Source organism: Microtus oregoni, unplaced genomic scaffold (assembly GCF_018167655.1).
Source record: "Microtus oregoni isolate MIOR12 unplaced genomic scaffold, Mior012 000027F_ref0000203, whole genome shotgun sequence".
NCBI lineage: Eukaryota > Metazoa > Chordata > Mammalia > Rodentia > Cricetidae > Microtus > Microtus oregoni.
Genome location: NW_024543086.1, coordinates 4311359 through 4329950, shown reverse-complemented (window position 1 = coordinate 4329950; position 18592 = coordinate 4311359). Strand labels below are relative to the sequence as shown.

Sequence of the window (18592 nt, the reverse complement as noted above, 5' to 3'; positions counted from 1 at the left end):
TTAGGAGGTATGTCTCTTTAGTTTGAAGAAAGCAGTTCTTATATTTATGATCCTTTCTCTAAGGAGACAAATAGATTTTGCTTTTTGTTTTTTGTATTCAGAAATAGAAGTATCATTTTCAAGGTTATTATTTTGATTTATGTGGGAAATTCAAGTTTTTGTTACCTCTCCTCCCTCCCCCTCTTGCTCCCTCCTTTTTTGCAAACCAAGAAAAATTCCTAATGAGAAAAATGCGCGTTCGAACTGCTCCCTTGATTCTGATGGGGGACACAAAGAGTTAAAACTATTAGCAAAGTAAACAAAGAAAACCAAGCTCAATTCTCTGAACTTCTCTGGGCTTCCTATTGAAGTATGATCCCCGGGTATTCTCACCGTGTCGTTTTCCCTTCTTCTGTGTGGTCTTTATCCGTAGTAAGTTCCTGTGAACTTTTAAGCCTCAGCAATATTTTGGAAAAGCCAGGGATGAACTCTACTCTAAAGACGCCTTTTTCAAGAGAGGCAGCGTAGGCAAGCATGGGACAGAGAAGGCCTGGTTTCCAGAGACGTCACACATCGACTTATAATTAAGCATTCGAAATGAGTGCTGTTTTCTTTTCAGACAGCCACTGCTGTTGTTTTGGGAGGGTGTGGAGAGGCTTTAACAATGGTTTTCTTCTTCTTTCGTTACTTATAAAAAAAATACGGTTCAAAAGACCATCTGAAAATGAGGAGAGGATTAGCAAGAGCTTGCGTTTGTTCCTGCCTGCTTGTTATTTTCTGGTAGAGGTTGACATTTAGAGAGGAGAGACTACTGTTTCAGTAGAAAATCAGGTCTCCCAATGACAGGTTTATCTCAGAGGAGCGCCAAGTTTTGAAAGTCGGGGAGAAGTTATTGCCATTTACTATTTCATGTTGCTTCCTGTCCAAGCATCCCTACTGCCTTGAGGGATTTGTTTGCCCTTGGCAGGATTAACGTAAACATTATTTTCCACTTGATACTATGTCTTTTCTTTCTATGGTTGTAAGCCTCAACTGGATTCATCCTCAACGATTTATTTAAATAATGCATTTCCATAATTTCTCTTGCTCTCCTTCCCATCTTAGTGCCCCCCCATCCTCACTTCTGATAAACACATTGATTTATTTTAAGCCAGTGTTGCCTTTGTCCCTCTCTCAGCACACCACCTTCCCCCCCCAATGAGCAGACGCATGATTTACTATGGAGTATGACAACGAGCCTTCTTCTCAGTGTTCCATTGTCTGGGTCCTAAACCAGCTGTCTGTTAAAATGGTTTCACTTAAAATAGTCAATGCTGTTTATATGCCCCTGGGATCTCCCAGCTGATCCATCCTCAGCCAGCTTGCCTCAAACCCCACAGAGGCATACATTTAAATTCGGAAGAGAGGCTGAAACCCCCAGCTCCCTTTTTCCCAAATTGGTGTTAGAAGATGCCTACTCTTGGGGAGGGGGAGCCGTGTTATCATCTAGCTGTGCTCAAGTGTGAACCAGTCTTGCTGTGTGTGCTAAATGTACACAGTGAAGATGCTTTTAGTCGAGGAGCAAGCTGGAGGGAGAACTTGAAGGCAATGAATAAAAAAAAAGGAAGGCTGAAGTCTGCTTGATGTTACTCGGACATTGAGCTCTCCAAATAGACCTATCATGCCTTCCTATACCAGGTCCCATCCAAATGCTCATTTCTGAAGCCCTTATTTTCTGTGTGTTTTATATGTATATGCATGCAAGGGTGTTTTCAAAAGTCTTTTCAGTGTTTGAAAAATATTCTAGTTTTATTATTATTATTATTTTTATCTACAGTGTTAGGGGAGTTCTGCCTTTGAATTGCACAGGAAAACTTGCTCCCTTAATGCAACAGCATAGTTTACTCTAGAGAGAGGAATTTTGTCCTTCCTGGCCCATGGTAGACTTCCACTCTCTTTTATTGTGGATTTCCCAGAAGCAGTAGTTCTGCCCCTGTGCATTGAGAACTCTTCTTATTCTATCCAGACCCAGGGAGAGGGAAGACAGAAACTGCAGATTCCACATCTCCCCAGAGTTCTTAATTATTTCTGAGCAAATCCAAACTCTCGGTTTCGTTTTTCTATGCTTGATTTGGAGAAAGAGTCTCTGTTCGGAATCCACTGGTAGAAGTGGAGTGGTAGCTTGCTTGATATTTGGTAAAGAGATGAGTTACAGAGGGAGTGGGCCTGTTAACGAGCAATGCTGAGTAGCCAGGGAAATAAACGTGGGACTTCTGGGAGTCCCTGTCCTCCATCGCCTGGGGAGTCCTCAGTGGATTTGCCTTGCAGCTTGCTATTAACCAGATATGTTATTATGGCCCCACTCATTTCAACTAGTTGCCTTAGTAACAACAGTGTTTATCTCATCTAGAAAGATGCAAAAACGATTCTTATATAACGTATATGCCTGCCACCACCCTCTCCTCGAAAAAAATAACACAATTTCTTCTCCCTTCTCCTACCCCTCTTGCTCCAGTATGGAAAACATTACTAGTACCTGCACACTGACTTACCGGGTTACTTGTTTATCAAGGCAAACACTGAAGTTGAGGCAGAGCTTATGGAGTGTCTTAGGAGAACATACAAATAATTTAGTGATAATAGGATTTAGTAGAATTTCGCCATTAGAATTTTTTAGCACCATACTTAAGGATCTGTTCAGTAATTCACTGTGTTTTTTCTCCTTTTTTTTTCATTAAAAAAAAGGGATTGCAGAAAATAAAGCAGACACATATAAGTTTTCAAAAAATTTACATGTATTTATTATTTAGTTTGTGTGCTTAAGTGCACACACCCTCATGTATGTGTGGAAGCTCATGAGATCCACAGTGCATGTGTAGAGGCCAAGGGACAACTGTCAGTTCTTTCCTTCTGTCCTGTGAATCCCCAGGATTTAACTTAGGCTGCCAGGCTTGTTGGCTAACACCTTACCTGGTGAGCAGTCTCACTGGCCTCAATTTTTTGGTTTTCAGAATATTCAATGATTTTCTTTCTTTCTTTCTCTCGTCTTTCCTCTTTCTTTCTTTCTTTCTTTCTTCTTTCTTTCTTTCCTTCTCTTCTTCTTCCTCTTCTTCTCTTCTTCTTCTTCCTCTTCTTCCTCTTCCTCCTCCCCCTTCTCTTCCTCTTCTTCTTCGACAAAGTTTCTCTGCATAGTTCTGGCTGCGCTGGAACTCCCTCTACAGACCAGTCTGGCTTTGGATTCAGAAACTCCATTTTTTAGAGTAAAACAAAAAACTTCTTGGTAATTTAGAAAGGTCATTTAGAAACATAGGAAAGATGTCTAGTGAAAAGGCCCATAAAATAAATGTGTTTGCTGAGTAAACCTGGATTCCTGAGTTCAATTCTTGATCCCCACATGACGGAAAGAGAGAACCAACCCCTGCAATTTGTCCTCTGACCTACACACACACACACACACACACACACACACACACACACACACACTGGCACATGCTCCCTCAATATAGTAAATAAATAAATATAATAAGAATAAAGGAAGGATTATGTATGCATGCTGAAACTAGTCACTAAAGATATGAAGCTTAATAGGACATTAACATAATACAAGTTATTGCCCCAAAATACAGAAAGGGTGAAATGTAATATTATAGTGTGAAACTCTGACCTGTGGTCCCTAGTGATGGCGAGCATCACCCTAACCAAATGGTCAGAGTTTATGCTGCTAATAAACTTGTACATAGTAGAACCTAGTTCAGAGAGGATTCAGCATCACCCTCTACTGTTGTCCTGCCTTGAAGTCTAAGACTTTAATATGATCTTGAGGAATCCCGACAAACCCGAATAGAAGAATATTTTACAAAGTAACTGGCCTATATTTTCAACAACGTTAATGCCATGAACTACAATGACTGGAGGATATTCAGAATGAAAGGAGACATGACAGCTGAGTGCAGTGATTAGTACTGGATTTTCTTTTGCTGTAAAGGACATTATTAGGTAATTGGTAAATCTCAATAAGGTCTGGATATTAGATTATTCTATTGTATCAATGCTAATTTTCTGATTTAGATAATTGTGCTGTGATTATGCATGAAAATGCCTTGTTTTCAGGAAATGCATGCTGATATATTGAGGCCATATCTGCAATTTGCTAAAAAGTGATTTAGGGAAAAAGAGAAAAATAGGAAGCAAATTTAGTAAAATGCAAACATTTGAGGAATCTGGGTAATGGACTATCCTGCCATGGACTTCTAAATATATTCTTTCAACCTTTCTAGATGTTTACAGCTAAAGTAAAAACATTTTATTTTTTTTAGTACAAGGTTATGATGAGCTAGCCATAAAAAATAGTTTTGATAGGCCAATGGTAAAGAAATGTGCTTTTTTTTTTCATCCAAGGCTTTTTCCCTTAATTTTTGATCTGTTACAGTTTGCTTTGCTTTGTGTTCAGATACTGTAACCAGGTCATGGCCCATGGATCTGTCTGCACTGGGTCTTAAGTTGTGGACGCTCTGTCTCCAAGTTCAAAACCGAAGTGCGTGAGAGAGATGACAAGTTAGGCGCAGAAGTACTTTTGTGTGCCACTTAAGAACAAGAATAATCTTTGGTTAATTTAAATAGTTTTGTCACTGAGAAACTGAGGGTCCTGTGAATGTGTGAAAGTAATTTTATTAACAATTTGAAGCTGTGTTATATTAGTATTATGCAGTGATACAGTGTTAAGTGAGTTAAATGCATGCTGGTGCAGAATCCTGTTTTACTAATAGCACTGTGATTTCTTTTGGCTTGGGTAGTAACCTGTAGATCCACGTTCAAGCTGGAGGTTCTGGGGAACTTGGTGGGTGTCCTGAAGAAAAATGTGATTGTGTTACAAAAATAAAAGAAAGGAAAGAGAAAGAGAGAGAGAGAGAGAGAGAGCGCAAAGCGTTGAGGCTGGTGGTTTAGGACGCTTGATTTTGAGAATGAGACAGAACTCTTTATTTAGGGAGCTGACTGTGACTTCATTCCCCACACAGAACATGCTGGCAAGTGTTCCTGTTTGGGTGGGCGTACACCCTGCACCAACACATGTTTTCAGCCTCTTGGTAGGAAGAGGGGTTTTCCCTGGCTGCCTCACTTCAGAAATGACATAGTCGGTGCACAGACTGCTCGAGCCTTTTCCCAAACTTGTTTTCTGTCGCTTGCCAGTAGAACACTAACTGTGGGGTCTGGGAAGAGCGGAGAGGCAAATGTGTTCTAGTGGGTGATCAAACCCACATGCTTTTCTATATTTGAAATACAAAACACTGTAGCCTCTTCAGCCTTCTGAAGCTTCCCTCTTTATTGATTAGACTTATTTTTATTCTGTATTGAAAGAGACTTATGGTTGTCGTGACAACAGATGCCCATCACATGCACTGGTCCGAAGATGTGCGTAATGAGGTGGTTGAGAGAGCAGAGAGCATCGCATCCTATTCCACTCAATTTGGGTTGATACTGAGCAATGTGTCCTGAAATAATCAGCCTGGCTGATTTGCTTTTTGCTCCTAAAAGTTAATTGGCCCCCAGCAGGGGCGAGGCGGTGAAGAACAAGATTGTTATAGGCAATGCTCTGCTCTTGCTTCTATTTTTAGCTAAAGACATGCCTTTACTTTCAGGCCATAGTGTACGAAGGCCAAGACAAGAACCCAGAAATGTGCCGAGTGTTGCTCACGCACGAGATCATGTGCAGGTAAGGAATTGCTCTCTCTCTCTCTCTCTCTCTCTCTCTCTCTCTTTCTCTCTCCCACTCTTTCTGCAAAGTAAAGATGACTTTGGATCTCACGCCTAGGCAAAGTCAGTTCCATTGGTTGACTATCTGTTTATTTTGCTTTTAGTAAATAATCTGGAAGAAAGAATTCTTAGACACATTTGGCAGTGTCAGGGATCACGACGGTTCTCAATTATTTATTACATTTCATCTCGGAAGACATCGGCTTGCATTTTGATTCCTCACAGATAATGGCCACAGAGCAGTGCCCTCCATCAACCTTTACAGTGGAGTCAAATCCAGTACAGCCTGCTCAGTGGTGACATTTGAACTCAGCCTCATGCTTAGTAAAATGAGAGTTCTCTTGAAGTCCACGGAGGCTTCTGTTTGGGTCAACTTGAAAGTTATAGTTCCTCGTTTTGAGTTCTTCTACTTAATATAACCCCCATACCCAAGCCTCATTTCTCCTTAAACTGATCTCTTTTTTTTTTCTTTTCTCCTTGCATTTGGTCTTTGACTTACCCTATTCATATCTGAACATGAAGCTAATATTTCTTGGAGGTAGTGAGCTTTGAGATTGGGGCAGGATAGTGAAAAGGAGTCTCTATGCTCCTCCCATAGGAGTCTTCTCACATTGGGCTGTAATCATGCTGATGTGGTATCTGAGACCACCGTCACCTCCATGGCCTCAGCCAGGCCTGCACAGGAGAGGGGCAAGAGCAAGGGATAGCCTTTTAACTTGTGCTCCTATTCCTTGTAAAAACAATCCAGTATTTTGTTCCCTATAGCTCTCAAGGAATTGGATAAAGCAGGAAGATGCCACTCTGCATCAGAGAAAGGCTCCTAATTGCTTTGTTAGGAGCAGGGCTCCCTGGCCCAGTGTGCACTGGGCTGCTAAATGTCATTGACCAATCCATCTGAGTCTTCAGCTGCTGTTTCAGCATGGGCAGCTCTCCTCTGCTGTTCATGGACTCTTCTGGAAAACAACCCCAAAACTCTACAGGTGGAAGTAGAATCAAAAGGGCTTCATGTGTTTCCTGAATGAAATCCCAAATACTAACATTTGGGTCTCTAAAAATTCCCTGTTTCCTTTTTTTATTATTCTTTTAAAAAATATAGTTCTGATTTATAGCTTGAAGATGTAGAAGAGTTTCACACATTTTATTTCAGTGATTTGTAAAACTTGTTAATTATTCTTAAAGCTAGGTTGCTTTCACTCAGATTTAAGACAACAGTAGCCGAACGCTCCCAAATGATGTGGGATTTCTTCCATTAGTGGGGAAAATTAGTTTTACCCTGTGTGTAAATATCATCTAGGTGAGTGGTACCTTTCGGAATTAAAGGAGAAAAATCCATTTTGAAAAGCAGTAAAACATGACCTTGTCTATATTACTACTTCCCCAAGCGTTTCTCTCTGACTTTAGCCTTCTACAATTAGCATACCATTAGAGGGAACCCTCCAAGTGGAGCTGCTCAGGATTGGAGCAAAACAGGAAACAGGAAGACAGATTTCAACCAACAGGCCAGGCGCTATCTATACATTGCCTATTTGCATTTTGTATCTGCATATGTTTGGATTATGCCGGAGAGAATTCTATTCTTGAACTACTTAGAGATATATTATGCCTCTCACGCACAGGCCTCCCCTCGATTAATGCAGTTTATATTTTCCTTGTTTTTAAAATTCATTGGTCCAAAGTGCTTTATGATGCTGGTTGGTGTGCTTTACTGCTGACGGTGCCTCTATTTCTCAGCAACATAAAAATAGCAAAAATAAAATTCTCAAGCCACTGAAGGCAAATGATGCTGTGTGTACCGCCTGGCTAAGAGGGAAAAGCCATATTCCAAATGTCATCTTGCTAATGTTACAGATTACGGCTTTGCTGGCTGCCTATAGATGCAGAAGGGGTACTGTTTGTTTACCAGGCTGCCATGACCCCATTACACAAACCTGTCATCTATTGTGTGGCTAACAGTCTTTTAAATTGCAAATCTGATACTCTTTAGGGGGCTCCAGGAAGAAAATTCTCACTTTCCATATCATCCTATTTCTCTTGATTTCTTGCCTCTTGTAAGTGGAAGTTGGGTTGTGCTGAATTTGCACCAGGGGTGCAAATGCAGCCTCAATTATAAGCATAAAATTAGAATCTGTTCACCATTAATCAGCCTGGCTAATTGCTATGCACCACCATTAGCCATATGGTGTGAAAGACAGCTTGCTCTCCCCAAGATGAAATTTCTTCATTGCAGACATGAAATAGTGAAGGCCCTGGATTTTAAAATAGCTTGTTTTAGATATTTAATTTCTAAACAACTTTCTGCAGTGCTTTCTATCAAAGCTAACGGCACAATAAAACTTTGCGTGGATGTCACAAAAGCTGTGTGTTTATAGTGTGCTGGCTGTGATGGAGGAGACAGAGAATTTCGTTCCACAAGAAAGGGTTTGGTGCATTCTGTTCATCACAGGCAAATGGAAGGGAAAAGGAAAAGATAAGCAAGACACACACGTGTCTCACGTGTTGTAAATTAGGGAAAACAAACAAAACAAAACAAAACAAAGCATTGTGTTTTGTGGAGAAGGTGATCCCATTGTGTGGGATGGCTAAAGGAACTGACTTCATGAGTTTATAGTTATTGACTGCTGAGGACAACCTCTTTGATTGGATGATGCGGAGCACTTCCAAAACATAAGAGCGCTTCTGCCTTTTGGTGATTTGGAATCTATCACACCAATCATGGTGGTGAAGTTCTTAAGATAACATGGTTCCTTGGATTTTTTAAAATTTGTTTTTATTGAGCTATATATTTTTCTCCAATCTCCTCCCTTCCTCTCCCCTCCCCTTCTACCCTCTCCCATGATCCCCGTGTTCCCAATTTACTCAGGAGATCTTATCTTTTTCTACTTCTCATGTAGGTCTCTCTTAGGGTCCTCTTTGTTGTCTAGGTTCTCTGGGATTGTGAATTTGTAGGCTGGTTTTCTTTGCTTATGTCTAAATGCCACTTATGAGTGAATACATATTATATTTGTCTTTCCGGGTCTGAGTTACTTCACTCAATATGTTTTCTAGATCCATCCATTTGCCCGCAAATGTCAAGATATCATATTTTTTCCCACTGTGTAGTACTCCATTGTATAAACGTACCACATTTTCCTGAATACTTTTTTTTCTTAACGAGTTGGATTCTGTAAGGGGTTTGCTTATGTGAGCACCCTAACTTCTGTGTTTAATGGAACCCAGCTTGGTTGGGGGACTTGGAATCCTGCTCTGCAGAGATGCCGAGTACAGCAGGGGTTCGTTTTCAGTGCCCAGGAAGAGGACAGGTTTTAGGCACACTAAGGGAGAATTCTTGCTTGTTTTCTTTTCTTTTGCAGAAGAATCATGAATCTCAGACTAGCCTATTTCCTCTTTTGCATCCTTATTAGGCATTTTCTTTTTTCCTTCTTCTTTTCCAGGTTTAGGCTAACTTCCTCCTTCAGACACCAGCTTAAGCAGGGCTTCTCCAGGGAAGCACCTCTGGCCCTTGGCCCAAGTTGTATTCCCTTGTAAGCAGTCCAGTGTAGCAGGTGCTTTTAACTTTATAGCACTCTGTGCCCTTGCAAATGACACCTAACTGTCTGTCTTTATTCGGCCATGCCCCTCAAAGGCCCGGAAGTGACTCAGTTTTCCTCCACGCTTCAGTTGTCCCATTTGTGAAATGGGATGTTAATACTGTCTCATAGAATAATAATTAAGATTAAATGCTATTCGTTCCTATAAACTCCACAATGCTAGGCAGAGTCAGAACTGAAAGCCTGTTATGATTCGAAACAATATTAATAGAAGCAGTAGTAGAGGCATCATTTGTGCCTGTGGGTGCTTAGTTGCTCAAAGTAACTGATGGTAAGAAAATATTGAAAAGAAGTTTAGTGTCTATCAGAATCTGAATATACCTGTTCTATTACAGTTGTCGGGGCTATGTGTCTTTATTTCTTAGTGCCTACTACGTGCAAGGGCTTGTTGCAAGAGGCAGGAGAGCTTTCAAGTTGGAAGCTTTTTGTAGCCAATCCGACTTTACTAGGCAAAGGGGCTCATGTGACGGCACGATGAGGCAAAGGACTGTGTTTGAGAGGAAGATGGAAGAGTTGTAGCTGGGTCATGGGAGTGGGAATGGAGAGCGATGAGATGGGAGAGGGATTTTCGAGGCTGTGTTAAGGAGAGTTTGTGGTCCAGGCAGAATTGTTGTGTGGAAGTTTATAGCTGGGCAGACCTGCGGCCTGGAGCTGGCCAGAGGGACTTGATTAAAGATAATCAACTTCAGACTATGCTTTTCAAAGGCGAGAACCAAAGTGGCATGGAAGGCAGGGTTGGGAAGTGTGGAAGAAGAGGAATAAAGGAGAGAATGGCTCCATTCTTGAGAGGAAGAGTCACATTGAGTAAGAAGGTCACACTGTAGAATTAGGAAGTATCTTGCGCGTACGGGGCTCAAGAATGAAAAAGGGGGTAGCAAGGTATGGAAATCAGCCCTGAGGGTATCCTAGTGCTGATGAGATGTACATGGGTACAAGGAGCGAAAACCCCCAGGTCGCTGGTGACTCAGGAAGTAGATACCCTGGGGCTGGCCACAGTTTTGAATGAACCCAACTGGCAAGAAGTGCTGGCCACTCTTACAGGAGAATGCTGATCAGTGGACAAACGAACTCTAGAGAAATGAAGGAGGACTAGACAATGTTAGCAAACATGGAAAAAAATCAATCGGGAGAGAAGAGTTCCAGATATGAACCCCATTAATTCACAGGGCCGAGAGTGCCCCGGTAGGACAGACTGAGTGGAGACGGCAAGGTTGCCTGCTCGAAGATTAAGTCTTCTGGAAACAGACAACTTTTAGGGGTGGCAGGCTGATGAAGGACAGAAGAGTCAATGGATTAGATCCCGCCTGAGCTCATCCCCTTTGTAAGTATTAACCAGGCTATCCAGTAATTCACAAAGCCCCTTCTCCAGCCACTTTGACCGAGGAGGGTAGGATTCTTCATTTTTATTGAGACGCTCAGTTTGAAATGACTCCTTTAGCAAGGAGCCGTTGCACCTGTCTGTAATCCCTGCACTTGGGAGGCCGAGGCAGAGGATTGCTGCCGAGCTGAGGCTAGCCTGTGCTGGATGGTGAGTTCTGTCCCCCCTCCCCTCCCGTCAGCTCTGCGTAGCAAGACTCGGATCTTAATTGTCCCCACCCGCTACCCAAATGGCTCATCTCTCCAGTGGCAAGAGGCTCTTCTTCCAGAAAGAAGTTATGTGCTTGAGACGACAATCCGCAGGCACCAAGCCTAGGGAGCCTTCAGATGTTTCCTGCCCTGATTTATGAACCAGGGAGTCAGCTCACTGGAAATCCGCCACCTGTGTTAGGCCGCTAAGGCAGGGGCTCCCATGTCTGCTTTTTCTCTAAGTGTGCAGAACTGGCTGGGAAAGACACGGTCATGCTGAGCAAGAGGCTGCTGTTCTGAGTCTCCAGGGCATGTAGCCCACGCCAGGTGTGGGGGACCGACTGCTGTGACTGGCCACATGGCAGTCCTGTCATTTGGGTTGCAGATTAAAAAGGCACGCAAAGAGCAGTGGCACTGGCCTGCTTTTTTGGGACCCTGATCTTGGGCAAATCAAGTTAGGCAAGCCCAAGTCCGCTCACTAGATGCCCGTTGCAGGGAGCGTGTGCCCAGCCTGTGCACGCACAGATGGCAGGAGGCTCAGTGACGCTGTGTGAGCGAATGGGGGCCTCAGGCATGCTCATTCTGTTTGCTTTGATCAATGTGCTTACTTTTCCCTGTAAGAGCTTCTTCAACTGTGTCATTTACCGGATTGCTCCAGTATAATCCCTCTTCTGCCTAAACGTTAGTGAATTTTGCTCTCTAGCTTGACCCTCCTGGTTGATGCCTGCCCTGCCTCGAGTGGAGATCAGTGCCCATTTTGCTTTCTTTGACTTTAGTAGAAAGAAATGGGTCAGTTCTGACTATCTTCCTTGGTAGTGTGTCGACCCTACCTTTTTTCTTTTTAGTGTATAGAGTTCCATGGATACAGACTTGCACACACACACACACACACACACACACACACACACACACACGTACTTCAAGGTACATACACACATGTATTACATGTACATACATGCCTGTGAACATCTTTGTCAGTTTTTCGCCGATATGATAAAATGTCTGTTGGAAACTAATTAAGAGAGGAAGGGTTTCTTTTGGCTCATTTTTCAAAGGGTTCCATCGATGGTTGCTTTGTATTTCTGGGACCATGATGGGGCAGAACATCATGGCAGAAGGACCTGGTGGAGAAAAGCTGATGGCCAAGAAGCAGAGACAGGGATCTAGCAATGGCCCAGGGCAAGGTACAGCCCACAAGGATATGTTCCCAGAGACCTACTTCCTTCAGTCAGTGCCACTAAAGTTTCCAGAACCTCCAAAAATAGTGAAACTAGCTAGGACTTAGTCTTGATAGGAGCCTGTGAGGGGCATTGCATGATCCTATCTTACCTGTCTTTGTATCTTATGAGTGATATTGTATGCACTTCTGTGGTGGCTGAGATGTTGCGGGGAATGTTGGCTGTATGATACAGCAGTGTGACCCAAGAAACAGTAACCCATCTAAGCTAGCTCCGCATTTTCTTCCTAAGTGTGTAGTGACTTCCATTACTTCCTTTTTCTGTTTTCTGGATTCTCACTATTTAGTTTCTATCCTGTCCTTTTCATATGTGTGTGCCTTTGGGTCCCTTAGAGTCAGAGCTTAGAGATCTGGCATAATTCATCTGTTATCCGGGGTTCTGTGTGTTGTGGAGATGAGGACTGTCCACGAGATGAAGAACATCTCTGGGGCTAAGAGTGACATTGATTTGGAGGAGGTGGTTTGGTGGTCCGGATGGGTAGAGTATGCAATGCTTGCCTAGGAAGTCAGCTTTGTATTTCTGTCTGCCATGTCCCTTACAGGCCACCATACTTATTCATAACGTTGTTGATTAATATTCACCCAATCATTTATTCATTGAGTCATTTAATAGCTGAGCTCTGATATTCTATCTTAAGCTCTATGCATGAGGGAATTGATATGGCCAATTTCTACCTTCATGTCACATAGGAAGTAGTAGAAAGGGAGGATGGAATGGGAAAAAATTCCCAACAAAAATGCCCTAATATGTAAATAACAGGTTGAACTGCATTATAGGAGCTGCTCCAGAGAAAAACAGCTCAGTTAAGATTAAAGGTGATGTGTCAGGTAACTTCTAAGGACCAGGGAAAAGTAGTTGAGGGCAGAAGGGCAGGGGGAGCTGCAGAACAGAAACTTGCCCAGCTTGTATCTGAGGTATGATGGAGCATGTCACGTTGGAGGAATCGCAACTGGCCCAGGAGGCTGGAGGTTGGCAAGCTGGAAAGAAAAGGGTGGCAGGCAGGTCAGTGGCCTGGCTTTCTGCCACACCATGGATTTATTCAAAGTACAACGGGAAGCTGTTCAAAGGTCTTAGCCCACGAAATGGAACAGTCCCCTGGCCATTTCACAAAGATCTGCTGGATGGGGCAGACCTAGTAGATGGAGTCAAAGTGGAGACAGCAAAGCCAAGGGGGAGGTTTTGTAAAACTCCCAGTGATAAATACAAGTGACTGGGCTGAAGACAGTGATGGTGGGTAGGGAGAGAAGTCTTGGACTTTAATGTGTGTGTGCATGTGTGGTAACCCATAGTTACAATCCAAGCAAGCTAGAAGAGTTCCTTGAGGATGTTTCATCGAGGAAGGATGGTGGTGAGGGTAGAGCTACCCAGGGCCCACTTGTTTAGAGAAGGAGAAGGAAAGACGGACACCCTCTGCTTTCTCAGCATCTGCTTTCCTCCCTGGATAAAGGGCACATGGCTATGTCAGTGGACTGCTTTTGGCAATCACTCTGTCTACACAGCTCAGGCTTCTCAGACTTGAAGTATAAACAGGGTATAAACCCAAGGGTGATCCTGATACTGCCCCATTTTGGGGTCTTAATTGGACCAGCCATTCTTGATGATGATGCTAACCTGACAAATAGAGAGAACACTGATGGAGGGGACCAGTTCTCAGAAATAATGAAATTAGGTTTTCAAATACTATTTTATACTTTTTGTGCACGCATGCGTATATACTTGTGGGTTTGCATATCATGGTGCGTCTATAGAGGTCAGAGGACAGCTTGAGAGAATAGCTTCTCTCCTTCCACCTGTGGATCACGATCAGGCTCAGGTCTTCAGACTTGGTGGCAAGCACCTTTACTTGCTGAGCCGTCTTGCTGACCCCTGGAGTTGAGTTTTAAGCTATTTATTTTGTACACATGCCAACCCCTAACAGTTCTTCTCCCCTATGTCTTTATTGGTTTCCGAGGTAGGATACCTGGGGCCTACCACTGCATAGCCCGACTTACTAGAAAATTTTCCTCCAAATCAGAAAGTGACTAGATTATGTGTGGAGGGGGTGTTTTCCAGCTGGGGCTCTGGGAAGAGAAGTGAGATACAATTCTTTCTATTGCCTTCTGCAAATATAGACACAGGCAAGCACCAAACTGATTCATTTCTCAGGAATTCAGTGAAAGAGAAAAAGATGTCTCAATTTTGGTGAAACACTTCCTATGTTTGGAAATATTCCTGGGTCTTGAAAAGTGAAATTCAATGGTAGTATCCTGCAGATACCTAAATTTAGACTGTGTATATATGTGTGTTTGTGTGTGTGCTGAATGTGTGCATGTGTATGTTTGTGTGAGTTTGTGTGTGTGAATGGGTGTATGTTTGTGTTTTTGTGAGTGTGTGTTTCTGTATGTGTGTGTCTATGAGCATGTTTGTGTGAATATGTGTGTGTGTGAGTGTGTGTATGTGAAGACTGTGTAAGTATGTGTGTGCGATTGTGTGTTTGCATGTGTGTGTATATTTGTATGTTTATATGAGTATATGTGTGAGTGTGTGTATTTGTGTAAGCGTATGTATGTATTTGCACACATTAGAATGTATAAGAGGGATGGAGAAAAGTGCGTATTTTACTTATGGTATGCAATAGAATCCAGCTCCTGAGGAACCTTCCAGCCTTCTTCGCTGATCAAGCATGTTCCTTTACAGTGTAGTCCTGAGTGGAGACTAGCCAGGGGACAGCTTGTTACTTACAAACGTATTTCAGATGGATAGTTTTCTGCTGAGGGTGGATATTTTTCAGAAACATGACATTTTTCAGCTGAGGGTTGTATATCTCAGATGGTAGAGTGCATGTTGGAAGTCCTAAATTCAATCCCCAACACCATTGCATAAAGTGGGTATCTACCAATAATCCTAGCCAATACTGAGGAGGTGGTGGGAGGAGGCCCGGCAGTTCAAGATTAATCTTACCTGCATAGCAAGCTTGAAGCCAGTCTTGGACGCCTAAGACCTTGTCCTGAAAGAGAAAAGAAATACATGATCTTTTATTCATTCCTTTGGGCTGTTAAAATTTTGGTTATTTATTTATTTATTTATTTATTTTGACCCGGCAGTCTCAAGCATACAACAAAGTAGGATCTGCCTAGCAGGGCTTTCTTCGCTTATGGCTGTTCTTCTTGTGTTCTCATGTATACAAACAGGGTTGTGCTGGCCAATGGATCCATTGTCCCCAGTTTTCTCAGGAAACTAAAGTGGTGGCCAGTGCTGGCCATCAAAGCCAAGAGGACTGAGGCTAAGCTTTGGGCTTTCTCCTGTCTCACCTTCTCCTTATGTGGATCAGTATGTGTGGCCTTTATTCTCAAGAAGACATTCAAATGCAAACTGTCATTGCTCAGGGATTTTTTGAGAAGGCTGTGGTTGAAGGAAGTGCCACCCATCAAAAAGAGGAGAAAAAAAGAATCCACTTAACACAGAACGACTAGAGGGAGAGCAATCACTCATCCTCATTATTGATGCCTTCCACACAATTAGTGTGTTCTTGAGGGAAGGGTGTTTGATCCACCCACAACCCTGCATATTCTCATTGGGTAGATGTGAGAACACAGTACTTCACAGTGAACCCTGCCAATACCCGCGTAGTGAAGGAGAGACCCCAGCTTAGGGCTGCATTCCTGGCTCTGCGAGGGCCCTCTCCCTCTCCTGTTCTCTGAGCACGGAGAGGTTAAGCCTGGCCATTAACCCATAAGTGACCCAAGTAGAGTTTTCTGTTCCTGGGATCCGTTGATTGCCAGGTATAGCTTTGTGGTAATTCTAGCATTTGCCACCCAGCAATTTGAACCTTCTGTCTGCTTAAATGATGATTTTACATGGTAATGGTTGGTACTAAATCCTCTCGCTTTTGCTCCGCAGCCGCTGTTGTGACAAGAAAAGCTGTGGCAACCGAAATGAGACTCCCTCAGATCCAGTGATAATTGACAGGTAGGGACCACTCTTCTTTCACTGGATTCTTAGTCCTCATTATATGCAACACCTGCTTTGTGTCGCTCATCGGCGCGGGTTAGGGATGCATGCGGCTGAAGTTTGCCTGTTGGTCCTGACTTAGACTGCGCCGAGTTATTGTGATTTCTGGGAGAGCCATATGGAATGTTCTTTGGAGGCCTGTTTCTTGGATGGCTCTGGTTTCGAGCCTGATTAATGCACATAAAGTAATATATATGTGTATGTTCATTCCTCACGCTCTGTGGTTCAGTCCCCATGGTGTATCAGGAAGCTTCAGAAATAAAATAATAATAGTTTTTGTGATTTATGAAATGTGGTTGGGTGCTTATAAATATTTAACTTTTATTTGAAAAATGTTTGAATCATTATCACTTTTAGCTACAGTAGTTCTGTTGGACGTAATCCATCTACATTTTAAGGTTTTATTTATGCATAAAAGCAGTTTAAAGAGATCTGTGAACCAAGATTTTTCTCCTGTTATTTCCGGGCTTGATTTCAGCTCGCACAGCATTGTGCGTTGATTAATTTATCCTCCTTGTCTTAATTATTGTGTTTTTAAACAGATCCATATTACTAATCTGACATGACCAAGTAAATCACTGTAGAACAATACATCTGTTTCAGTTCGCCTGTGCAGTTTTGAGTCAGTGTGCACACATTGCGCAGGATGGCATCCCAAATATTCATTTTACATTTTAATTATTGGAATTCATTGTATGGAAACATGTATGATAAACCATTCGTTACATGGCACTACTCATTGAGAATTAAATGGCCTGGAAGGATTATGGAGACTGTCAATTGTCAGCTAGGAAAAGAAAAAAGAATCTTCATTCAAATGAGGCAGATTCCTTCATTGAGGAAATCAACAGCCAAGGGCATGTCCCATTTTGGGCTTTGATAATATCGTCTTAGACAACAGCAAGACAAAGATGCAACGAGAACAATTTGTTAAATTCCTTGTGTTTGTGAATTTTGCTTTATCATTTTTCAGGTAAAGAAACCTAGGTGTCTATTTTGTTCATTCTAGTTTCTGTCCAAAGATTGTTGGTTATGACCTCTGTGAGTCTTCAGGATCTTAGCTCAGCCCTGATCACCAAGTAGCTCTGTAAAACTTTCACTTTAACTGAGTATTGTAGTCAGAGATCTCATGCTAATAGTCATGAATATATATATATTATATTTGATATGCATAATAGCATCTTAATTCCCTGTTATGAGGCGAAGGTTCACTGTACGGTGATTTTGTCTGGTGTCCATTGAATGAGAATGGCGTGCTTCTCAGATATATCATTCATAAGACTGTATTTTCTGACCTGGAAGATAAAAATCTCCCAAAGAATAAGGTCAGAGGCCTACCTCCCTGCGGCTGGTGTCATTTGTGTATCCCTCTCAGAGCGCTGCTTCCTTTTTTAAGCAAGTGTTTCCTATTCTTGCATTAAAAAGAAAGCATCTCATCAAAGAGCCAGCCCACATACTCGGCAAACTTTGAAACCATAAGCATTCTGTGGTGCCTCCTGGTCCTTTTAGGTTTACGTGGTGACGAGGACCTACCGTGCCACCCGCAATGAAAACACTTTTTCCCCCTCTCTTTTGCTTGTGAAAGGGTTAGGCTTTAAAGTTCTTCATTGGGTTTAAGCTGGACTCCGATGCAGAAGGCTGATAGGACTGTGGTTTGAATCCCATCTGATTTTGACCTGTTCCTGTGGGTTGCGATGGCAGGAGAAACTTGACTCAGCGGAGCTGTAATTAGCCCGCCCCGTGTTTTTGAAACAGGATTGTGTTACCTGGATTGCATTAGTGTGGCTTCTATTGTCGCCGCCTTGCATCTGTCCCAGTAGGGTACTTAAAACCCTTTCTTGGCTGGGGGAGTTCAAACAGTTTAGGCAAAATAAGTCTACACTTTAGGCGGTGGGTGCTTTAGCGATATTATTCCTGACATCTATCCTTTTCCTTCCACCCAACCCCACTCCTCCTCCCTTCTTTCGATTAGACAAAGTAGAAAACCTTGTATAGCTAGGTTGATTTCTTTTAAGGTAGGGGCATTTTAAAACAGTCTGAGACATCCTGGATGTGTTCAATCCCAATATCTATTTATTTGCTGGTGTTCGCCACTGTCTGACATGGAGCTACCTTTTCAGGCAATGAGACCAGTTGATAGGCGTAGCTCCCAGTGGGCTATTTTTATTTGCATGTGAGTTTTCAAAGTTCTTCGCTCCTTCAGTTTGCCAAAGATGTAAAAAAAAAAAAAAAAAAAAAAAAGAACAAACCTCCAGTCGGGTCTCTGCCGATACGTGAAACTTCTCTTTCTATTGGCGAGGGATGGAAATCACAAGAGCTCAGGCAAGGACGGACAAAACAAAATATTTTTCAAGTGCACAGAATTGCTGCAAAGGGCAAAAATATGACGGCAACGGTGTTTGAATTTCAGGTTCCAATTTCGTTGCATGTTACAGATTGCATAACTCCATGCTTAGGGTTTGCTTTGCTTTCAGATTTATGGATCTGAATCCCTGAGCCTGC

The 18592-nt window shown here is 42.5% G+C and overlaps 1 protein-coding gene across 4 annotated transcripts in view; it reads left to right on the top strand.

Moving 5' to 3' along the window:
• Positions 1-18592, top strand: part of Ebf1 (EBF transcription factor 1) — a 386285-nt gene that overhangs the window by 9795 nt on the left and 357898 nt on the right. For all 4 annotated transcript variants that reach the window (XM_041676119.1, XM_041676118.1, XM_041676117.1 and 1 more), the window contains exons 5-6: positions 5595-5668; positions 15980-16048. In XM_041676119.1, the coding sequence (XP_041532053.1) occupies positions 5595-5668; positions 15980-16048 (143 nt within the window). The remainder of the gene's footprint in view (positions 1-5594; positions 5669-15979; positions 16049-18592) is intronic.